This window comes from Thamnophis elegans, chromosome 3 (assembly GCF_009769535.1).
Source record: "Thamnophis elegans isolate rThaEle1 chromosome 3, rThaEle1.pri, whole genome shotgun sequence".
Lineage (NCBI taxonomy): Eukaryota > Metazoa > Chordata > Lepidosauria > Squamata > Colubridae > Thamnophis > Thamnophis elegans.
The window spans coordinates 136,310,671-136,336,197 of NC_045543.1; the positions used below are offsets into that span (position 1 = coordinate 136,310,671).

General features: G+C 42.0%; 1 protein-coding gene across 1 annotated transcript in view; it reads right to left on the reverse strand.

Annotated features, from left to right (window-relative positions):
* Positions 1-25,527, reverse strand: part of DCC (DCC netrin 1 receptor) — a 774,549-nt gene that overhangs the window by 210,912 nt on the left and 538,110 nt on the right. The window contains exons 13-14 of the mRNA XM_032213902.1: positions 4,772-4,913; positions 1,985-2,095 (exon numbers count right to left, since the gene is read on the reverse strand). Of these exons, the coding sequence (XP_032069793.1) occupies positions 1,985-2,095; positions 4,772-4,913 (253 nt within the window). The remainder of the gene's footprint in view (positions 1-1,984; positions 2,096-4,771; positions 4,914-25,527) is intronic.

Sequence of the window (25,527 nt, forward strand, 5' to 3'; positions counted from 1 at the left end):
TCTGATCTCTACTCAATCAGTTCCAATGTATTCAAAGATATTACTGTTTTTTCCCCCTGCATTCAACTGAAATCTACAGTACTTTTCTGTAATTAAAACCATTATTCTTGGACCTGCCCTTTGGGAAAACAGAGAGCAAGTCTTAGCATTCATTTGTAAAAAAAAAAAAAAAAACCCTCTCTTTGGATATTTGAAAAGTATTGCCATGTTTCTTTTGCTTGATTCTTCCCTCCCTCCTTCCCAATGTTAAATATATCCAACTTCTTCTCCTAGGACTTCGTTTCTAGTCCCCTGAGCACTTCATTATCCTCCTTGGCACCTATCCCAGTTTCTCCAAGGTCCTTTTTTTAAAACTGAGGTGCCCGTAATTGGAAAACTAATCATATGGCTTTCCAAGCTTTAGCAACAGAACTAATACAGCTCTGCTTCATTTGTGGATTGGATCAGAGTGGGTTTCCATACCCTGGCAAGGTTGACTCTTTCAACAAAAGGCTAAAAAGTAACTTTTTAGGTTTCAACTTACAGATACAAATTAAGAGAGTTGGAAGAGTCCTTGTAGGTCATCTAGTCCAACTCCCCACCCAAGCAGAAGACCATACACCATTTCTGACAAATGGCAGTCTAATCTCTTCTTGAAAGCTTCCAAGGATGAAGCTCTCAGAGCGTCCAAAGGCAACTTCTGTTCCATTGGTTGATTGTTTCTCACTGTCAGAAAATGTCTCCTGATTTCTCAGTTGACTCTCTCTTTGATCAGTTTCCATCCATTATTCCCTGTCCGGCCTTCGGGTGCCTTGGAAAATAGCTTGACCCCCTCCTCTCTGTGGTAGCGCCTCAAGTCCCTGGAAATTGAAAGCACCTCCTGGGAAACCCTGGCACAAGATCGATCAACATGGCGCACGCTGATCCACCAAGGCTGCCAGACATCTAAAGAACAACCACAGCACAAGAGAAGCGAGCACTCCACAAAGCCAGAACTGCAAATGATGCAACAATGGTGTCCACGCCTGTCTGCCCAACATGTGGCAGAGCATTTCATGCCCGCATAGGTACCAGCCGCCAGCGGATACATCATGGCCAGTCCATAACCTGTTAGATGTCAAGGTGCTCTTCAAACATGATGGACAAACTTCAGCACCTCAAATATTGGAGCACTGCTATCATGTCTCCCTAATCCTTCTCTTCACTTAGACTAGCCATGCCCAGTTCCTGCAACTGTTCATTGTATGTTTTAGCCTCCAGTCCCCTCATCATCTTGGTTGCTCTTCTCTGTACTCTTTCTAGAGTCTCCACATCTTTTTTATAGTGCGGTGACCAAAACTCGATGCTTGTACCAAATGCTTTTGGAGAAACAATGGGAGATGTCTCCTGATGTCATGAGCTTCTGGAAAGCTTTCTTCTTCTTTTTCTAGAACAAAGAGATCTTGATTTCCTCCAGTAAATCCATACATGCCTTCAATTGAAGCCTTAGACTTATGACTTGTGGCTGAAGTATTTCAGAATCTGGGCAGCTTTGCCTTCAGGCTTGATGAATTCCAATAGATTTTAGACCTTCCACAGAGTAAAACAGCTCTTTAGCTATCTCCTGCGGTACCCACAGCATGGAAAATATTGAAGTTGAAGGCTGCAGTGAAAACTACCCTTGCTCTGAGCATCCATCCGATTGTTACATTTTGGCAAAAGACATGGTAGCAACAGCTGGCCCAGAAGTTAAAATTAGACAGATGCTTAGAAACACCTTGTGAAAATAATGGAAGAGAACAGAACTGTCTTTTTTGCTCATATGTGCTTCACTTGCCCATACAGAGGAACAAATTTAGCAGCATGCAATTAATGAAAACACTTCTGCTGGAGAAAATACTCAGGCATCAACTCCAGTGGCTTGGACATTGGATCATCCTAACCTCCACAGCAGTTTACCCGAAAGGCAAGGCAACTATCTGAGCACAAAAACAGGCATAACAGCTGTGAAAATAAGTACAATTACCATCAAGATCACTCTCTGGAGTTTCTGTTGTATACCATTCTGAAGAAGGTCCCGTTCCATTGGCTGTCATAGCTGCAACCTGAAAACTATACTGGCTTCCTTTGTCCAGGCCTAGAAATCAGACAGAAAATATCCAGTTAATGCTGCTTGCATTCTACAAGTCACATTAAACATGACCATTTCTAGCAAAGCAGTATGACTCCAAGCCTAGTTCTCCCCTCCCCATGTAAATATATCTATGTGTGCATGCATCAACAGGATGAAGGTTTCTTCACTGCAAGTTATAACACTGTGATCTGTCCCACCGGCCCAGTGTAGGCAGATTGGTAGATTGGGTTTTAATTTTTTTACTTTGCAGTCTATTACTTAAAGAAAGAGACTGGCTCAAGTTGACTTAGTGTTGGGCCCACCGGAGGCCAGCAGAGCTGGCAGCAGAGTTGGACAGTGAGGAAGTTGGGGAGGAACATAGGCCAGTCCTGAGGGCTGAGAAAAGCTCAGACGAGGGCTCTGCATCGGAGGCAGAGAGGGAGTTAGACAGCAGTGAGGCTGAGGAACAGCTGGAGCCTGTCCCCAGTGTGTGCATGCGCAGAGCTGCCAGAAGACAAGAACAATTAAGAAAGCAGGGTGAACTTAAAAATAAAGCCACACCTTGGAGGTGATTGGCCCCTCCCATAGGAAATAAAAGAGGAGTGAACAGGGAGTGGGCTTTTGCAGGAAACAATTTGTTCCTTCGGTAGGTCATGGTTGCCTTTTGAAAAAGCCTCTCTGAGGCTCTCATGACCTGACTGAGAACCTGAATAAACATACCACAAGCTAAGCTCCCATCTTGAATTTTAATGAGGCATTCAATCCAGTTTGAATCCCGGAGCATCCACTTTGTTCTGACAGTTGTTACATTCCAACACCGGAGTGCCTTGAAGTTATTCTGTACCAGATTTCTCTTCCCTTTAACAACGTTACATGTTTATCATTTCACGCATCTTATACCATCCATGAAGCATAACAATAAGCGGGCACGTTTAATTGCAGAGATCCCCTGAGGAAGGATGTTTGAAACTCGAAAGAGCCAAATCCACCTTTAAAAATTCTAGCTGATGCTGGATGTAACTATAAAATCAACAATAGTGATTTAAAGTCATTGTTGCAATTCTGAATTACTTGGGTATTGCAGCTGTCCTCATTAGTGGGCAAAAACACCTGCCTTTACTAGCAGATGCTCTTAAGGAAACATAAAATCTTGCTGCTTGAATATTTAAATAATCTCTTTAAAAGCTGCAAGACTCCCAGTTCCTTTGGAAAATACTGTAATATGGAAGCAAAACTGTGACAAGGAGGCTTGCTTTTGGTTATATTCCATTCAGTCTGTAGTATATAACAGCCTTTCTTGAAATTGATTTACACTATCAACATGGTTTATTTGTTTGTTCGCTTATTTATTTAGTTATTTGTTTAGTTATTTATTCCACTTTTATTATTTTCATAAATAAATCAAGGTGGTGAACACACCCAATACTCTTTTCTCTTCCTAGTTTCTCCACAATAACAATCCTGGGAGATGGGTTAGACTGGGAGAGGGGGGAGAGGGAGGGAGGGAAGGAGAGTGAGAGGAGGGAGAGAGAGAGAGAGAGAGAGAGAAGGAAGGAGGGAGAGGGGGAAAGAGAAGAAGGTGGGTGGGAGGGAGGAAGATGTAAGGAGGGGAGAGAGAGAAGGAGGGAGGGGGAGGCAGAGATAGAGAAGAAGGTGAGAGGAAGGAGGTGAGAGAGATGGGAGGAGGGGGGAGTGAGAAGGAGAAGGAGGGAAGGACAGAAAGCAAGGGATGGTGGGAGGGGGAGAGAGTGAGAGAGCGAGAGAGAAGAAGAGAGGGGGAAGGTGGGAGGGAGAGAGAGAGAGAGAGAGAGAGAAAGGAGATGGAAGGGTTGAGGGAGAAAGAGACAGAGAGAGAAATGGAGGGAAACGAGAGAGAGACAGAGAGAGAGAGGGAGGGAGGGAGGGAGAGAGGGAGAGAGACTGGCCAGTCACTCAGCTTGGTTTGTGCCTATGGTGGAACTAGAATTCACCGTCTCCTGGTGATTGGTCCAAGCCCAACCAGCTGACTTTCATGCCTAAGGCAGGGCTGCTCAAAGTCTTGTGGTGCGTCAATCACTAGACCAAATTAGTCTATCAACAACAGTTTCATATCTTTATATGGACACTGAGAGGGATTCAGCCTGCCGCTGAATTTACTTGGGCTAGCTGAGAAATGAAAAAAAGTTGACATTTCTGACCAGAAATGGACGTGTTATGACTGAACAGCTCTGAAAATATACCTCGGCTTAAAAGTTGCCTCCAAGTATGCACGTCTTAAAGAACATTTCTGAGCAAGGGGGAAAAAAGGTCAGTGTGAAACTTCAAATACCCTATGAAGAGTCCCTCTACACTCCCCTATCAAAACAACATTTTGTTTGCTTGGAAATAATGACCGCAATGCTTTGTTTTGGGGCGACAGGCTTGGCGTTTGCTTTGGAGCAGTCATTTGTAGAACCTAATTTCAGATAAAACCTGCAGGACAGCCTGGGGCATTGTATTGCAAACTCATTAAGGCATGGAATATAGGGAGGTACAAACAGGTGATAAAACCATTAAACAGGAAACAAAATAAAAAAGGCACGAAGGCTGTTGTTGTACAGTCCAATAAATGTCAGCTGAATGCAAGGCAACCAACGCTCGCTTGAAGTAAAAGCTCATTTTATTCCCCTAGTATTTCATTCCTCCTCCGTTTTATAAGGCTAACGCCATGTAAATACTCACCTGTAAACAGATACCAGAGGTTATTTGGTTCCAGTGTTTCTACCTCACCCCTGCGAGCTGTCTTTCTGTGCCGTATTTTATAGCCGGTGATAAATCCATTTTGCATGCTGGACGGTGGAGGTAACCAACTCACTTTGATGCTCTGTAAAGCAAAGACATTAAACTGGATGTTGCCGTATTAATTTTCTGATTCCCTAAGAACGTAAACATGCCGGCCTACTCAAAAGCCTTGCTAAATTCATGTCCCATTGATTTGAAAGGGGTAAATCTAGAAATAATTCCTTTTGCATGTTAGACCTGCTAATAAGAGTGTACAAATTGCTTGACTTGATTAGGTAAAGATTGTGTTACCCAAATGATCACTAGAGGGCAGCAAGGAATTAGAGGTTGTGTGTTCTCTGCTGCCCTCTAGAGGTTACCCATCTACAATTGGATAACATTTGGTTTCTTGCAGTGGCCAATCTGAAGTCCCTATAGGATTTAAAAGCAGGAGAAAAAGAAAAAGAGAAAAAGTAAATGATCTTTTCCTGCCATTGTTCACTTGCAATGGTATTTGAAGATATGCTGCTCTCAACTTGGAGGTCACATTGAATCTTAAAGATCAGAGACATATCTTTTATGAATTGAGTTACAGATAGTCCTCAACTTAGAATATTCACTAGCCCAACATTGCCTGTGTATTTATTTATAGGGAGAAAATGTCCGGACCAAATGTAATTTCTAATGTTACATTTATCCCCTTACCAGAGGGAGCCCCCTTGTGGAGTACTTTGAAACTATTACCATGGCAACTCCACTGTGCTGTACAGTAGAAGCCATTTAAAGGCACAACAGGCTGCATCTTAACAGAACACACACCCCAAGGGATGTTAGGGGTGTTTTACCCCCACAGTATTTTTCTCCAGAGAGTAAGTTGTCTGTGTACCAAGTTTAGTTGTCATTGTTCAGCGCGTTCCAGTGTTATGCTGGAATACACACACACACACATGCACACCACACATACACACACACACACACAGACGTATATATAGATTTAGCAATTGCTTGAAGTTACAGTGGCAATGAAAAATGTGGAATTCACACTTCTGACCATAGCAGCGTCCCCATGGTAACAATTTTTCGCACTTGGCAACCAGCAAGTATTTATGACTGCACAATTCACTTAACATCTGCAGTGATTCACATAACAGCCATGCCAAACAAGCTTATAAAATTGGGCGTGAACTCAACAATTGCCTTGCTTAACAACAGAAATTCTGGTCCCAGTTGTGATTATGAGTCGAAAACTACCTGTAGTAGCTATCACCATATCCTGTGATAATGAATTGTACAAGGGCAGTACATGTCCATAAAATATTCCTTCGTGCATACAGGCAATCTTATTTCAATATGCCAAGCGATCATTTTTCTGCAGGAAACTCTTCCATTTCAGAACACACCATAATGGTGTTGAACCGTTCTCTCTTACAGCCCCTTATGTTGAAATGATTGCATACCCAACCCAACAGCTGTGTCCAGAAAACATATTTTACCAGGTCAGTTAAAGATCTGGCAGCTAGTGGAATGGTGCGGTGGCCTAGAGGTGGATCTCTCGCCTCAGAAATAGGAGGCTGTGGGTTCGATCCTCGGTGAAGGCAGATATTTCTCTCTTTCTGGGCACACTGAGAATATATCTGCTGAACAAAACTCCACATTGGTGACAGGAATGGCATCTGGCCATTAATACACTCTGCTAGTGCCATTCAGTTTCCTTGACTCCACCCCTCAAGGGATTATGGGGATTGTTAAATGAAGATGAGTTAAAGATCTAGCAACTACACTGATGATATGTAAAGCTTTGTTATTTTCTTGTTCAGCATTTATTTATTTATGCCAAGGAAGTATGCAAAGGCATTCCTAGACCCTACTTTCAGTAGGACAGGCTGAGGAAGAAGCTCTGCTCTTTATTCCTTTCTGCTTTTCCCTTTACACCAAAGAAAAAACCTTCAATGTACCCACTCATTCATTAAAGTAAATGACTATACTGTGGCTCCAAACTGAAGAGCAGCCACTGCCAATAAAGCAGAGGATAATATAAAGAAAGTAGATAGATGTTATTATTTTGCTGTAGGAAATTTCAATTCTTTTATTTTCTGCGGCATTACAACTCCTGGGAGCACCATGAATGCAAAGGGGAGGCTCATAAAATGTCTTAATTGAGTAAAACAACGGAGGGGGGGGGATTGGAAAAAGTAAAAGAAAGGAACAGCTGAAGGCATTATTTTGTTTGCAAGCAAAGAGACATGAAAATAACCTGAAAGGTCAGCATAAAACAATCAAAATAGTTACTTTGCCAACTGTATTATTGTACTGTACGTGAAAACACTTTTACTTAAAGTGAGTCCTGGTCAAACACAAATCACTCATGTCAACCCAGAACTGATAATCAGGTTCTTCCTGAATGTGGGTTTCGTGCTATTTCAGAAAAGTGCTAAACCCATCACAAAAAGCAGCATGAGCAACAAACGACAGAAAGAGCTGGGCTATGAACCAGGTCTGAGGAAGGATGCTCCCTTCTGCTTCTAGCCCTGTGATGGCGAACCTATGGCATGCGTGCCCCAGTGACACCCGGAGCCATGTTGCCCATTCTTTTTCTGGATTTCTGGCATGCATGCGATGATCAGCTGACCTTTGACCTCGTGTGTGGCAGTGCCAGAAACCAGAAGAGCTGGTCTTATGTTTTCTGGTGTGAGTATGTGCACCAGCCAGCTGATTGATGCATGCACATGGATGGCAGTAACCAGAAGACTTGCTGGCTGATGCGCGTGCACACGTAGGAAACCGGAAGCTTATTTTCCGGTACAGACATGCCCCCTGGGCAGCTCCTGTTGCCAGCCCAGACAAGTCCACATGTGTGTGCGAAGCACATACATGTGTGTGTGAAGTGCTCCCTTTTTGGCACTCAGTGCAGGAAAAGTTCGCTATCACTGTTCTAGCACATATGACCGGTTAAATTCTGTTTAGGTTGATCAAGGTCTTCTTTTCAAGCCGGACAGTCCATATACACTCTATTGCCAAAAGTATTCGCTCACCTGCCTTTACTCGCATATGAACTTACTCTAAGTGACACCCCATTCCTAATCCATAGGATTCAATATGACATCGGTCCACCCTTTGCAGCTATAACAGCTTCAACTCTTCTGGGAAGGCTGTCCACAAGGTTTAGGAGTGTGTTGATGGGAATTTTTGACCATTCTTCCAGAAGCGCATTTGTGAGGTCACGTCAGGGGTGGGTTCCTGCCAGTTACAACCTCTTCTATAGAAGAGGTTCCACAAATCTTCCGTGCCGTTTAGAACGGTTAAAGCTCCCTCCCCCTGCCTGTCCACACCATGCTTGCCCCTCCTGCCGCTCACTGATTGACTGCCTCACCAATCGCCCCGCCTGCAAGGGTCTTGTAACTTGACAGCTTTAAGTGAGTTCAGTGAGTTTCACCACATTTTACAAATTGGCCAAGCCCACCCAGTCACATGACTGCTAAGCCACTCCCACTCAGTCACATGGCCAGCAAGCCACTCCTACAAAGCAGGTTACACCTACAGAAGAGGTTCTAAAAATTTTGAAACCCACCACTGATGTTGGACGAGTTTACGTGGCCTACCACTTCATGGCTGAGTTGCTGTCATTCCCAAACACTTTCACATTCTTATAATACGGCTGACAGTTGACTGTGGAATATTTAGGAGCGAGGAAATTTCACGATTGGATTTGTTGCACAGGTGGCATCCTATCACCGTTCCACGCTGGAATTCACTGAGCTCCTGAGAGTGACCCATTCTTTCACAAATGTTTGTAAAAACAGTCTGCATGCCTAGGTACTTGATTTTATACACCTGTGGCCATGGAAGTGATTGGAACATCTGATTCTGATTATTTGGATGGGTGAGCGAATACTTTTGGCAATATAGTGCATCTTCTGTGATGAAAAGAGAATAACAGAATAGCAGAAGAGACCTTGGCAGTCTTCTACTGCAATCTCCTGCTCAAGCAGGAAACCCTACACCACTTCAGACAAATGGCTGTCCAATCAGTTTTTAAGAATCTCCAGTGTCAGAGCTGGAGGCAAGTGGTTCCATTGATGAATTGTTCCAGCTGTCAAGAAATTTCTCCTTAGTTTTAAGTCAGTTTTCTCCTTGATTAGTTTCCATCCATTGCTTCTTGTCCTGCCTTCAGGTGCTTTGGAAAAAAAGAGCCATATTTGCCATCCTTGCTATAGACCAGGGGTGTCAAACTTAAGGCCCGGGGGGGGGGGCCTGGATCTGGCCCAATGAAGGACCAGCCCACTGTGTTTCTGTCAGCAAAAATGGGCTGGCGAGCTTCATTTTTGGCTGTAACAGCCTCCTGCAACGCGCTGCCAGTGAAAACAGAGCTTGGGAGGGCTGCCCACATCCCTCCCAAGCTCCATTTTTGCTGACAGAGAGTTGCAGGAAACCATTGCGGCCAAAAATGGAGCTCGCCAGCCTGTTTTCACTGGCAGAGTGTCCGTGCCACCACAGGCTCCTCTGACACAAGTGCCATCGAGCTGGCTGCGCCCGCTCCACCCCATGATGTCAAAGACAACCCTGATGCAGCTCTCAATTAAATTGAGTTTGACACCCCTGCTGTAGACCTTTGGAGGAAGGACTGCCCAATGAAAGGCAAGCCACTCACATTCTCACCAATGAGTTTCCTTTTAACTAAATAACTGCAAGAAGATCATACTCTGCTCATAACAATTTCACTGAAATTTCAGGAGCAAATTCTTTCCCACTAAATTGGATGAGAATTGATAAATTTGGCCTGCTCCTTGTAGTTCTAGGCAACCTTTTTTGGGTAACCTTTTTGTTGTTGGATGCCAAAAGTGAAAGGGAGCCTGCCCCCCCTGTGCATGAACATATGACCTCCTTTGTTAGGAATATAATTCTAATGGTTGGGTTGGCAATATATAAATCATATAGCAATGCTATACCTGTTTCTTTAAATCATACTGTAAAATGTGATTGGTTGCTGTTTTCCTCAATCGGCCATAAGAGGGAGCCAGAATGACTGTTAGCTCTCTTTTTGTTGGATGCTGGGCTGATCTGATCTGAGTGTTTTGGAAGCTGGCTGTTAGAAAGTGCCGTGAGCTATTGTAAGTTTTGCAACTGCTAGCAAACTTTGAGTACTGAACTGATTATATGGTACTGGACTATTTTATTTGGATTATCCCTTAACTGAAAGACATTGATGACTGACTGTCTTATCCGCGTATGACTTGGACTGTTTGATGGACTCTGATACCTCTATTTCCATGAAAGTAAAAGCCTATTTAAACGGCAGTGTCTCTGTATGCTGGTTTGTGTGTTCTCCAACACAACTCTCACAACGCTTCGCTGAACGTACTCACACGGGGAACTTACCGAACACCCTTGCTCTCCCCGCGGTCCCCCCCACAGGCCCATGTGACCCCCCGCACCCTGTTTTGGGGCTAGTAGGCCTCCTTGCAGCCTCCTGGAAACAAAAATAGGCTGCAGGGGCAGTGGGTCACACCCACATGCTCCCCCCACTCCTGCACATGTGCATGTGACACCCCCCCGGCATATGCACACATGTCTCCCGAATGCACTCTTCCCCCCTGTGCATGTGCAGCAGAGACCTAAAAATCATGTGGTTGGCAGGAGGCGCCTGTGCAAAGGCAGTGGAGCTGAACTGGGACGATGGCTCACATGCCCACAGAGAGGGCTCTGGTTGCCACCTATGGCACGTGTGCCATAGGTTCGCCATCATGGTTGTAGGTTTTGGTCTTCATGTTTAAATCCTTCCCCTCCAAAAGAGCCATGTACATTACTTCAGTACTGCAACACAGATATCTCTTTTTCCCTAACCTTGCCTTTTCTAACTGAGAGCTGGTTCTACTTTTCAGATATCGAACAGCAGGGAGAATGTGTATATTCCTTCATGCAGATTTTGCCAACATCTGGAAGACTAGAGAATGTTTTATCCCTACATTAGAACAAACAACTTCTTTGCCTTCAGATGCACATGCATAGGTGTATTCTTAGTATGTACAGTTTTGTCTTTGGAAATTCACTTAAAGCGTAGCACCTACAGATATGAAAATTAAACTACTTGGCTTTCACTTCAGTGATGCTAAATACATTTAGGCAAAGAAAAAGATAACTGTGCTTTAGGAAGATGTAATTTTAAAGGAAAATAATAAGACAAGCACCTGCAGATAGGCAGATGTCTGGCCTACGACCGTCTCTCCAGAAAATATTTTCAAAAAATATATGCAAAGAATGAATGCAGAGCTGTGGGGCTGTGCAGTGTTTTGGGTGTAGAGTTTAAAAGGGGGCTTTGAAGACTCCATCTAGCATGTGTAGCAACTCCTTAAATGTCAGTTATCTTTTCATGGGATTATGTTGAAGCTGTAATTTTAAGCAAAGACGCAGTTAATTTTAGGATTTGCCAATATGTTCCAAATATTTGAAGCTTCGTTGTTGTAACGAGCTATATGCCATGGATGGATTATAGAATAGTTGCATTTTGAGGCTTCCACGGAAATTATTAGTCTGAAATTATAAATGAGTGGCGGAACCTAAATGTTTGCTGCCAAAATCTAGCCACAGTTGAATTTCTGGAGCTCCTACTTTTAATGCCTTCACGGTGATACTCTCTGGCACCAAGGAAAATTGTGTTTACATCAAGATCACCAATTAAACACGGTTTTAATAGCATTTCTCAATGACTGCCCAAAATTAGCTATGTAAGGTCCAGCTATTCCTTTCAAAACAAAGCTGGAAATCCAGCCAATTAATAGCGCCAGATGTTGACAATTCTTTTGTAAAATATCCACATTTAATGCAGAAGGGACTTTATTAATCCAAAGATAAATCTAAAGCGTCGCTATACAAGAAGGTTTATAATATACAGGATGAAATTCAATTTCTGCAAGTGTATGTCGAAATCCTTTTATATGCCATCTTAAATGCATTTTGTGCTGTATGATATAAAATGTCCATATGGATTAACAGACTGCTTTTATCCATTCTGAAAATAGGTTTGTTAAATGTAAGCTTTGTAGCCAAGATCGGAAAGAAAGCTTTAGGCATGTAACAGTTATATGAAAATGCAGATGCAAAGACATAGTTTTAAAATGTACTTTATAAGCCCAAGAGCAAACCTATAAAATGTTTTGAAAACAATACTATTTCGAGAGGTTAAGAAGCATCCTAGCAGTGCATGGTTTAAACGTGATCATATACAACAGGTTGAAAAGGAAGATTTTATTTAGTAGTGCAAATCCACCAAAATCAATATATGCCTCAGTTCTGCAATAGTTCTGCAGCTATGAGTTCAATCGAAGTGATCAGGTTTGGATACATCAATGCACAAAAAGAGATATGTATGTTATTTCGGGGTCCACAATGTAATTTAGCCATATACTCCAATTCTTTCACCAGAATATCTCACAATTGACAAAAACAAATAAATAGTTATTTTCACATTTATCTGCTTCATAGACTTTGCTCTGCATAACTGTGTTATCTTAACTGTGTCATATCACTGATTGTGATATCATATATACAGATATATTAGCAATATTTTGTTTGTTTGTTTAGATATTCTTGAGTTCCAAATCTCATGCAGAGGGGTCAACTTATTTTCCAAACCACCAGAAGCCAAGACAAGAAACAATGGACAAAAATTACTCAAGGAAAGAAGCAACTTGTAAGTAAGAGGGAAGCTTCCTAACAGTGAGGACAATTAACCAGTAGAATCCCTTGCCTTCAGAAGTTGTGAGTGCTCCATCACTGGAGGCTTTAAAAAAGAGATTGGACATTCATTTCTCTGAAATGGTATATAGTCTCCTGCTTGAGCAGGGGGATGGACTAAAAGACCTCCAAAGTCCCTTCCAACTTTATTCCGATTCTGATTCAGGACAAGAATCTACAACATGGATGAAACATTCCAAAACTGATTAGTCTATCCTTATGTAGTCAGTCTTTATGCTGAATACATATTGAGGGAAATGGCATTGGAAGAAAATAATCAGGGTTTAAAAATTGGAAAAAGAAACATCAATAATCTGTGCTATGCTGATAACATTATTTTGATAGCTGAAAATGCCATGGAGCTCTGCCAGCTTTGGTGATGAAAGCCAAGAACCACAGGGAGAAAAGAATGGGACTGCAATTAAATATAAAGGTAAAGGTAATATCACCTCTGACTGGCGCCACCCCCATCTATTCTCTGCCTCCCGAGTCCCAGCTGATCGGGCAGGAATGGGGATTTTGCAGTAACCTTCCCCTGGAGTAGGAAGGGAATAGACATTATACAGTATCCTTCCCCTGCCACGCCCACCAAGCCAAGCCCGCCAAGCCATGCCCATAGAACCGATAGTAGAAATTTTTGAATCTCACCACTGATAAAAGCCACCCTGGTAATGTTAACTTTGCAGTGTTGATAGCTTTCCGTCTATTTTTTCAGCCTATTTTATTGCACACTTTTAATTTTTTTTGTTTTTGTTTTTTAAAGTGCATTTCTCTTTGTAGAGGGAAAGGTGTTTAAGATGGACCAACCTTAAGGGCATTCTTAGAGCTGGTCCATTTCAATCATTCGTTATCTTGAAAGGAGGCTTAAATGAGCCAATCCTTCAGTCAATAAAAAAAGGACTGCCTCAGCTTTGTGGAGCTCACTTTTTCTTTCCCTAATGGAGAAGTTGATGGATTTTCGTTCCCTTTTTATTGTTTTGACCAGTGAGCAGCTTTTGTGCAGCTGGCATAACTGGAAAGAGATTTATTTCACCAGGAAATGGAGCATCCTGAGGAGAAATGAGCAGAACATGATGTAGTGACACCCTACCAGGAATGAGCCTTCAAAGAGGAAAAAATCTATCCTCAGAAATGTCTATTATAGCAGCTGTGAATGTTCTGCAGATACCAACTATTGAGAGATCACTGTGAGTACAATACACAACATTCATTCAGATTGCTCGGTTTGCAAAAGGGCTGGGGAGACTTCAGATAACGCTTCGCAGGAAACCAGACAAATGTTTATGCTTGTTAGATCTCCTAGTCATCATCTTCTTCCTCTTGTCTGGATTGATTCATCAAACTGAACCCACAAAGGAGGATTTATCATTTAAAGCGGCTGGATTTACAGAACATGCCACATTTTGGTCTTGGTAGATGTGTTATGTGTATATGTTTACTTTACTCAGCCACGAACATGAGGAAGGAAGAGGAAACAGGCCATTGTAGGAAGAACTACAACAGTTACAGTTATATATTTATAAATCTATGGAATCTAATACATATAGACCAGTAGTGGTATTCAGCCGGTTCAGACTGGTTCACGCGAACTGGTAGTGGCAACCTGTCAATGTGCCTGTCCACCTGCTCCGGCTCTATGCTGTCCTGTTTAGCCACATTTTCTAAGCCACACAATTTGTGCAAGCTCCACATGTGTGCAAAGTGCATGGGTGGAAGGCCATGCAAGTGCGTGGAAGGTGCTCTCTCTCGCACAGTTTTGGTGTGCAGTGAACCAGTGGTAAAATTATATGAAACCCATCTCTAATATAGGCATTTAAAAAAAAATCTAATATACATATATGCACCTAATTGGTCATAGATGTGGTGGAACATAGCAGAGAGTTGCAGGGGGAGAGAGGGTCTTTCCAAGGAGCAATGAAGCAAGCCAGCTTGCTTCATTGCTATATTTGGTATGCAGGAAGGGGGACAAGGCAAACTCTCCTTAACCTTTCACAGGGCATATCTAATAGTTACACAGATTTGTACTTTAGTTTGCCAAGGTACCTGTCTATAGGCAAGCAACAATAAAGAATCTACTCTGAAGTAACTCCCCATGTCATTCTTGGTTCCTTGCACTTGACGTCATGAATTTTGCAGAGCAGTGATTTGATTTTAACTTTTAATTGAGATGTCTTATACCTGGTGATACATAGGCTAACCTGACATTTACACAAGGAACAGCATTATAAGGAAAGAGGTAGGCTCACCTTTAAATGCAGATATATTCACCAAGGACTTTTGTTGAGGTCAAGGACTTAAAAGCATAGAGGTTACTAAACATGTTAGAAACATATACTAAGAATAGTTTGAACGATAAGCAAAATGCAGACATTATGCGTCAAGTGATATGGACAAGGTTTGTTGAAAGCAAAGCAATGCTAACAACTATGCACACATGTGGGAGGTTAAAGAATATTAACATGGTTCACTGAAGAATAACGGAGTGTAAAAAAAGTTGCACTAACAGCATCATAATAAATGTAAAACACTGTAAAAAAAAAATTCACCCTAGGAAAGGAGGAAAGGATTTAGGATAAGATTTAGGATAAGAGAGTTCAGAGAGTTGAGGGGGAAAGTGTTAGGAGAAGTTTATTATTATGGTTGGTTGCACAGTTAGCCAGATGCTTAGACTGGATTTGTTACTTTTATCCACCTATCAAGTCCTTTCCAAAGGCCTGTGATAGGCAGATGTTCTTCTTTGATGGTGTTAAAGTATTCGCGCAGGATGTAAACTGTTCCAAGTGAAGCTGCCTTTTGCAATTGATGATAGAGATTTTGTCAATGCCAATGGTATTCAAGGGATGCTCCAGATATTTTGGAATGGCACCCAAAGTATCTATTAATCCATTATCCAGATTTGTTTTCTTATCTTTCTTATCAATACTTGTTAAGTCTGTTGTGTTATGTGGCTGGTGATTGTCTGTTTGAATTCTAAATTCCTAGAGCACTTAAACATCTTCATTTTCTATTACTTTGTCTATTTTGTGACTCCAGCAGTTCTTGCTTGTAGGCAAGTGGTATTTCTTGCAAGTTATTATTAATATTGGAAGGTGGGTATTTTGTAGAAGAATGTTCTTTTTTATTTCTTCCTGCTTATCTTGACTGTTGTGTTCTTCTTTCCACAAACACAGCCTGAGGCTAAGCTGTTAACAGAATCCATATATTTGGAGACTTGTAATTTTATGTTTCACTTTAAGGAATGCATTATTTTAATTTAATTGTGTTTAAGACTAATGTATGTAAAAAGTGGATGCATCAGATTCTCTAAATACTATACATTACAACCTTTGAGAATTAGGAAAAAAATATTTTCTTAAATTCTTCTTCGGCACATTCCCACTGTAGGTGTGGTCCTATCAGCACCCAACTAGGAAGATCAACAATAGTTGATAGTGGATAGTGGAAAATGTAATTCAATAAAATCTGGGTAGAGTTTTCCATCAATGCATAACAGCTAATACACATTAAGTAGTAACAGAAGGATTAATTGGCAGTGGGATTTAACATCTGTGAAATCATAATGAACATCTTGATGTCCTATATTAACATATCACAACATGCTTCGTAGAATAGCAAGGTTAAGAAACCCATAACTATACCATTTTTTTCTCCTTAAAGGAAAATATTTTGTTGAGTTAAACTGAACTCTATTGACTTTCAGGGGCTCTCATTATAATTTTGGCAGTAGTGTGGAAGTGGGTTGCCAGTGTCTTTTCAAGGATGAATTTTTATTTTCCCACTATGGACTACAACACTGGGCTATCCAAGTTCATACTGAACCTGCAGGATGCTGGCAAACAGGTGAGTTTAGTTGGGTGACTCCTTCCTTCTGTGTCCTGAATTAGCAATCGTCGATTAGGTGTCATCCAAGTGATTCTTACAAAACTGTTTTACATTAAATGATTCATAGAATCAGAGGTGTATTCAGCCGGTTCGGACCGGTTCGGGCAAACCGGTAGCTCCAACTATCAGCTTGCCAGGGCCACCCATCCCCACCCTATCCTGTCCCTTATTTCCTGCTTTCTAGCTCATCTCAATTGTGCGGCACAGGTGATTTCCCCATCCCTGCTTGCTGTTCTACTTACCATTGCTGACTTGGAAAGTAAGCAGCTGAGCTTCTAAATGTTCCATTTTCAGGGCTGCATGCAAGCACTTTAAGCGCATGCGTATGGGCAAAGCACATGCTCCCCGAACTGGTTGTTAAACCGGCAGCATCCCACCACTTCATAGAATCAATCTTGGATATGGATTCATGTAGATTTTGATTTGAATATACCTTGGTTTTTCTCAATATATTTGTCAGGCCCAAAGAACCAAGAAGGACATAGTTCTTTTATTGTTGTTCGCCTAAAGCAGAATCTTGCCAGACTAAAGCAATTATTTGCATAACTAAAGGTAATCCTCAACTGACAACCACAATTGAGCCCCAAATTTCTGTGGTTAAGTAAGACATTGGTTAAATGGGTTTTGCCCACATTTTACAACCTTTCTTGCCACAATAGTTAAGTGAATCATGCAATTGATAAGTTAGTAACCCAATTGTTAAGGGAATCTGGTTTTCCCATTGACTATGCTTGTCAGAATGTTCCAAAAGATGATCACATGATTTTGGGACACAGCAACAGGTCACAAATATGAACCAATTGACAAGTGTCTGAATTTTGATCACACGATCACAGGGATGCTGCAAAGGTTGTAACTGTGAAAAATGGTAATTAGTTACATTTTTCAGTGACTTGTAACTTTGAACAGTCACTAAATGAACTGGTGTAAATTGAGGACTACCTGTATACATATCCTCTGGGAATTGCGAGGGAATGTGCATCCTTGCTCTCTTCCTGCCTACCAGAAATTCCAATTTCTGCTGTCTCTTCACCCCCCAGGAAAGACATCAAAGGTGGTATTCAGCCAGTTCAGACCAGTTCACCCAATCTGGTAGTGGAAATCATGGATATGTCTGCCCCAGCTCTATGCTGTCCTACTTAGGCATGCTTTCAATCCATGTGCATGAGTGCAAGCGTCCAAGTGTGCATTCTCACATTTGCAAACCAGTAGGGAAAGTAAGTGAATACCATCCCTGAAAGACATGTTCCCATCTGCAAGTCTAGACTACATTCCATTACAACAGGGGTGTCAAACTCAAGGCCTGAAGGCTGGATTTGGCCCATGGGATGCTTAGAACTGATCTGCAAGGCCAACCTGTAAACAGTGAAGGACTGGCCCATGATGCTTCTGCCAACAGAAATGGAGCTCGTCTACACCCTCCCGAGCTCTGTTTTCACTGGCAGAGGGCTATCAAAACAAACTAAAAATATATGGAGGGATGTTTCCCCTTTTGCATTTAAGCATGCAAGAAGGGACAGGGAAAGAGAAAGGGAAAGACAAAGAAAAAGAAACAGAAGGTAAGATGGGACAAGAGCAAGGAAGGAAAAATAAGGAAAGAGTGGAAGGAAGAAGAAAGGAGATTATAATGAGAGTGAGGGAGGATCTGAGGGAAGTCCTGCCTTAGCACTTGGCCGCCACAGGTGCCACTGACGTGAGTCCCACATCATACCCACCATGGCCACGCCCCTGGCCAAGCCCCCCCCCTGGCCCTCCGAGGTCAAACACAATCCTAATGCAGCCCTCAATGAAATCGAGTTTGACACCCCTGCATATTCACTATATTGTCTCTAAGAGGAATAGAGGAATAGTTAGGCAAGTACGGAGCAGAATTTGAACCTCTGAAACTCATCTCCACACCTTATCTGTCACACTCTCACTGTTGACCAATACACTGTTGACCAATGCTCTAATTAAATCATGAGCCTCAAGTCAAGCTTCAAAAGAAACCCAGTTATTTATGGAGCTTCCTGTCGGCACGTTCCAAGTGAAGCCAACACCGATGCCCTGGTTCTGACCCTGTTCCCCCCTTCCCCCCAACGTGTGTCATCAGTCACATTCCCCAATGTAGAGTCCCTCCCTCTGGTCACTATGGGTATCTTTGGAGATGGCCTTGACATAGAGATGGCTGGAATGTGCTTTTGCTTTGACTGAACTGTGATTCCCTCACTGCAGCTGCGAGGCGCAGTTCCCCATCCCTCTGCCTATGGCAACCCAAGAGCAGGTCAGGAAGGCTTCGCAAGTTGATATACACATTCGCACACACATTTCATACACTTGATTGCTCATGAACATGTCCAACCTACAGCAGTGGCAAAAGTTGTACCGCAGAAGCCCCTTCTCAAATGAACTACAAGAAATTCCATTTAATTAGAAGATGAGAAGCATGGTAGACTGGGCACGGCCAATTGGTGACTTTCTCTGGCACAGAAGGGGGGAAATCCATCTGCTTGAAGCCCAATGTGGATGCTGAAAATTAAATTACTCACACTGAGTGGGATTTGCCAGCAATTGTCCTGGCTAAAGGCAATTTCACATTTTAAAATCATGTTCCTGAGAATTGTTGTGGTCCTTTGGAAAACATTTTGTGTTTTCAGCCCCCCCTCCCCCCCTTTCTTAATCAACAAAAAAGAAAATAATTATATTTGCCGGTAGCTTTTAAAACATTAAGCTCTTCTGGCAACATCAAACCTAGAGCACACAAACTCATTTTCATGTTGCAGTGTTTACTATCCACCGTGATTTCCATAAATGGCTTTTACGTGATATAACACTTCAGCACTGTCAAATTATCCCAACATTAGAGATATTCTGGAGGGAGGGGGAAAACTAATGTTCTGTGTATCTGCGACCACCTCTTTAAAAAAAAGGGAAGTCGTTGACCTAATATACATTCAGAAATTTCCTCCTCATTTTCTATCACTTGAATGTCTGAACTGCCTGTAAGACTTAGTGTCTTGCTTGTAATCTGATTGCAGTAGAAATTCCTCTTGATGTTTAACCCCCATTTGCATTGGCAAACCACCCCTAGATGCTTATAGTTATAAATTGCATTCCTTATCTGGTCTAATGTACATTACATGCTAAACTGCCATCTCTTTCACACACAGCTATGCGGCTGAATGGTAGTTAGTGGCAATCAACTTCAGGAGCCAGGGATGTAGCATTGTCAGTTATAGGCTCATAAAAGGCAGAGTTTACGTTTTGATTCTCTAGCGATATCCATCCTGAAATCCGTTTTAAGTTTCAGTGGACTTGATTCATCTATTTTCTTTACAAAGAGGTGACTTCTAAATTCTTGCTTAACTAAGGTGATTTTTGAACAGGAAAGAGATGTGGGTTTTGCTATCGTTTTCTACTGGGAATCACCTACGCTTCCCAGAGGATCTAATCCAGTGGTGGGATTCAAAAATATTTACTACTGGTTCTGTGGGCGTGGCTTGGTGGGTGTGGCATGGCTTGGTGGGCGTGGCAGGGGAAGGATACTGTAAAATCTCCATTCCCTCCCCACTCCAGGGGAAAGTTACTGCAAAATCCCCATTTCCTCCCGATCAGCTGGGACTCGGGAGGCAGAGAATAAATGGGGTGGGGCCAGTCAGAGGTGATATTTACCGGTTCGTCGAACTACTCAAAATTTTCGCTACCAGTTCTCCAGAACTGATCAGAACCTGCTGAAAACAACTTCTGATGCAAACCTGCTCAAATTTTGCAATAGGTGAGTTTTGGACATCAAATGGGCTAGCCATATTGACCTATCCTAGTACTGCTAGGTGAAAGTGCCCAGATACTTTGATGTAAATACTGTGCAGACTGTCAAAGGAATTCTTTGTTTTATTCAAATGTATACATTTTTATATATAAAAGAAAGGGGAAAAATAGGAGGAAAAATAGAAAAACAAGAATAAAACACATATTTTTTTATTCTCCCATGGAAGGTTGTATTTCCTTCCTTTCTATTGCTTGCTCTGAAGTCATGTTAATTATAAGAGGGTTATGCAGGGGATGGAGGAAAGAAAAAAGGAGGGAGGGAAGGAAGGAAGGAAGGAAATCATAAACATGAAAGGTCAGAATTCGACCCATTTTAACTCCATTCTGATCTTGATAGATATTAATGCCATTTTTTTCCACTTCCCACTTTCCAAACCTTTCCTGATGTACATGCAGATTAAACCACTCTAATATATAAATATCACATTTTTATGAACTTTGCAATGCAGCTTAATATTTTTTTTTAAAAAAAATGAGAATGTGTTTAGAGTGGTAAAGAGTGTGAAAAATGATTGTGTTAGGCGAAGTATCAGCAAAATGGACTACAAAGGAAAATTGCTTGCAAAGGGAGAAAAATGCATATATTATGTTCGCAAAAATGAATATGTATGGTTATGTAGGCTCATTTAAACAATTCTATAAGCTGATAAAATTGTATAAATCAGACTTAAGGCCAAGAGTCTTTTTTTTTTTAAAAAAAAAAGATTGAAATCAAAGATTCAGCAGAGCAGTTCTCTGGGGCTTCAGAGGGAGAATTCACAACAGGAGAGCCATCGCATCTAAATGCTTCTGGGCTCATAATATTCAACACAGGAAAGGTTGTGACTTTTTGCTAGGCCAATTCGAGGATTATTCTCCCCCTACTCTAATCCATTTGGGAGAATGTCAGGGGAACAACCTTGATCTTTCTGTACCCTACGTAGATTACTAATGAGACAGGGAAATGGGATAGTAGTTTTTTCCAAGGTTAGTCCTTCTGCTCTGGTCTGTTCAGGCCCTTTCTCAAAGAAGCAAAAAGTCGACATTTAGCAATAGCACTTAGACCTATATACCACTTTACAGTCAGTGGTGGGTTTCACTTATTTTTATCATCACTTTGTTTCGTGCGCCCAGTTTTCTGTGCATATGCTTTGCTCACGTACACCCCTTCCATGCATGCACCCGGATTCAAAAACATGGCTAAATAAGGCAGCATAGTGCCGGGGCGGGTGGGCTCACCCGCAATTTCTGCTACCGGTTTGCCTGAACCATTCTGAACCGGCTGAATACCACCTCTGTTTACAGTGCTTTACAGCCCCTTCTAAGTGATTTACAGTCAGCATATTGTCCCTAACAATCTGGGTCCTCATTTTACCTACCTTAGAAGGATGAGTTATACCTTGAGTTTGGTAAGATTTGAACTGCCAAATTCCAAGCAGTCAGCAGAAGTAGCCTGCAGTGCTGCACTCTAACCACTGTGCCACCACAGCTCATTTAGACAATTTAGAGCCAGTTTGGTCTAGTGATTGAGGCAACAGGCTGGGAGATCATGAGTTCTACTAATGCCATAGTCATGAAATCTGATTGGGTGACTTTGAGCCAATCACCAGGAGACTATGAGTTTTAGGCCCACCTTAGTTAGAAAAGCCAGCTAGGTGATACTGGGCCAGTACCTCTCTCTCTCAGCCCAACCCACCTCACAGAATTGTTGTTGAGAGTGGAAATAGGAGGAGGAAGGAATATAAAATGGGTTTGCCCCCTTGAGTTGTTTATAAAAAATAATAATGGTGGGATATTAATAAATAACCAATTTTGTTGTATTTATTTTGTACCATGACAATAAAGACTAAATAAGTAATAAATATGTTTTACTTCTCAAACATAGCTTTATCTTCACCCCTATATGTTCACATATTCAGCCCAAAAATTAACAAGAGCCATGGTGGCTCAGTGGTTAGAATGCAGTGGCATTCTGCCCATTGCCAGGAGTTCTGATCCTGATCAGCTCAAGCTTGGCTCATCCCTCCATCCTTCCAAAGTCAGTAAAATGAGGACCCAGATTATTGGGGGAATATGTTGCTTTACAGTGCTTTGCAGCCCCAAAAGTGCTGTAAAGGGGTGGTTCATAAGTCTAAGTGCTATTGTTCTGACCTCCCCAAAAAGCACAAGGCAGATTCCTGATCCTGATAAAACCCCAGAGCACAGAGTCTCTGAGATTTGTGGACAGATCTTCACACTCCTGAAACAAACTAACAAACAAATGAGCAGATTGTTTCCTGCAAAAGACCACTCCCCTTTTGGGGAGCACACTGGGAACAGGCTCCAGCTGTTCCTCTGCCTTGATGTTGTCTAGCTCCAAAGCCAGCTGAGAACTGCCAGACGGCCTTGGCCCCCTCTTTGCTGAGGTGGCGCAGTGGTTAAATGCAGCACTGCAGGCTACTTCAGCTGACTGCAGTTCTGCAGTTCGGCTGTTCAAATCTCACCGGCTCAGGGTTGACTCAGCCTTCTATCCTTCCGAGGTGGGTAAAATGAGGACCCGGATTGTTGTTGGGGGCAATATGCTGACTCTGTAAACCGCTTAGAGAGGGCTGAAAGCTCTATGAAGCGGTATATAAGTCTAACTGCTAACTGCTATTGCCTCTGATGCAAAGCTCTTGTCTGAGCCTTCCCCAGCCTCCAGGATTGGCTCATGTTCCTCCCAAGCCTCCTCACTGTCTGACTCTGCTACCAGCTCCACTGGCCACTAGCGGGCCAGAAGAGCTATTGCTATTAGATATTTTCTACATGTTCGTATATGCTATACTGCATGCTAATGACTAGCTGTTCAATATACGCTACTCCAAAGGGTAAGTAAAATGTGTACTAGCTAACCTTCTTAAGGCTGAGTCACAGATTGACCCCCATCCTGACCATAGTCCTTTGCAAGAGAATGATTCTTTTCGTTGTTTAAGGCCTGCTATATTGCCTCTGTAATGGGCTTGGCATTTACCAATTGCAGCTGTTCCTGGAACAGTGAAACCGCATGTGGAAGGCTGGCTATTAACATGCAAATAAATCTATTAAAATTCACATTTGCAGTGTGGTTCTGATCTAGGGTATTGGTTTTATTTTGCCACTGTAGAAGAATGTAGAGAGCATAACAATGAAGATGGGAGAAAATTTATACTGATATCATGTTTTCTCTCTAAGGTGACCAAATGTGTTTTTAAAGGAACCTCACGTGGTACTTTCCTCTTTCAAAAAAACAAAATTGAAAATTAATTCAGTTTTCAATTAAAGATACCATCATTATGTATTTTAAATGGTCTACAGACAGTGGCGCCTCTAATTGACTACCATTTTAATTACTGATTACACCTGCTGTAGTTATTGATACAATACTCACACCAAGTCTAATAATTAAGAGTTTATTTATCAAAAGGCAAAATATTTAGGTAATTGACATATTCATATTCAGATGAGAACTTAATTTGTAAAAAGAGTTCTACTTTTAATAGGAATAATATACTAGTCCTGCAGTCCAAAATTAAGTAACAGGAACAGGATAGAAATTATTATTATTTCATTAAGCAATTGATTTTTTCTAGGAGATGTCAAAATAATTTGGAAAAAGCCGATTAATAAAAATAAAGCACACTCCCAGAAAATTTATTACTTTCTCATTGGTTTCATTAAATCTGGAAGTTTACTCTATGACATATACTGATAGATGGCAGCTCTGTTGTAAAGAGTCATGGTGGCCCAGTGGTTAGAATGCAGAACTGCAGACTAACTGCCTACTACCAGGAGTTCGAGCCTGATCGGCCCATGGTTGACTCAGTCTTCTATCCTTCTGAGGTTGGTAAAATTAGAACCTGGGTTATTGGGGGCAATATGCTGACCCTGTAAACAGTTTAGAGAGGGCTGTAAAGCCCTGTGAAGTAGTATATAAGTCTAGGTGCTATTGCTAAAGCTGACCATGATTTCTTGAAGAGATATTCACACAACCATCAGAACTGCTTCAACCTGATGGTACCCTGATGGAGAATGCAATTTATCTCTAAGTGTCAAAGACCTTGGGAACATGTCTGTATATCCTATGTCAGCTGTGCACTATTGTATTGTTGACACAGAGCAAGTATATATGGGATTGGCAGTCATCTGGCAGACTGCTGGGTATGTATGTAAATTACTGTGTCTAGGACAACTCACTGCAGCCAACTCTCCTCAGCCACCTCTCTGCAGGACAACTCGCCGTGGTCAACTCTTCACAGCCAACTTACTACGGGACAACCGGGCATGAAATCCTCTTATCTTTGCTCACGGACGACACATCTGGGCATGCGCAGAAGGTCTGTGATGACATCAGGGTGGGTGGCCCTAGTTTCGCACTGTCGCCACTACCGTTCTGCCTGAACTGGTGTGGACTGGCAAAATACCACCTCTGGGGACAATTCACCACAAATTCATTAACTTCAGCTAACTGTACACCACTGTTTCTTTGTTATTATTTTCATGTTTGTCATTCACATTTCACATTCACATTTTTTGCCCGTCCTCTTTTATCATTCTTTTCTTAATGATTCCTTTCCATTATTTTTTTAAAGACATCAGTGTAACATTCGTATTTCTTGATTCACTTATTTCCTTTTACACACAAGAGTCATCTTTGTGTGTGTCAGGATACGAAGATGAGCCCTTACACTTGTTTGCTGTTGCTGATCTAAGGAATTACTCTTATGTTTCCCTAGAAGTAAATGGTTTCTTGGGAGTTCTTGAAAGTTGGAAGCAAATCATGCAAAGTGAAGATAGCACCTAGGTGTCGGAGGTGTTGATCTCTTTTCTTTTTCAATCTATTCTCCTGCTTGTACTTAATTTGCAAAAAATTCATGATGGCAGGTTTCAGGAGAACTGTTTCATTTGCTCTGTTGAAACACTGCTTAACAAAAATTTCAACTGGAATCTCTTAATATATATAGAAGTCTCACACTGTGGAATTGGGCAAATTTGATTCATACACCTTAAGCCAGTCTGTCTGTCTGTCTACCTGTCTGTCTCTCTATCTGACTCTCTGAATCTTTGTCTATCTATCCAGGGCTGGGATTCAAAAAATTTAGTAACTGGTTTTCTGCCCGGTTGCATGGTGAGCATGGCCTACTCAGCCTCCTGCACCATGGTGTGGGGAGGGCATTTTCACAATCCTCAGGCTCCGGAGGCTTTTCTTGAACCTCCGGGAGGGCGAAAACAGCCTTCCCCAGGCTCCGGTGGCCCTCTGGATGCTGGAAATGGGCCCATTTCCAGATTTCCAGAACTTCCAGGAGGCCCATTTTTCACCATCC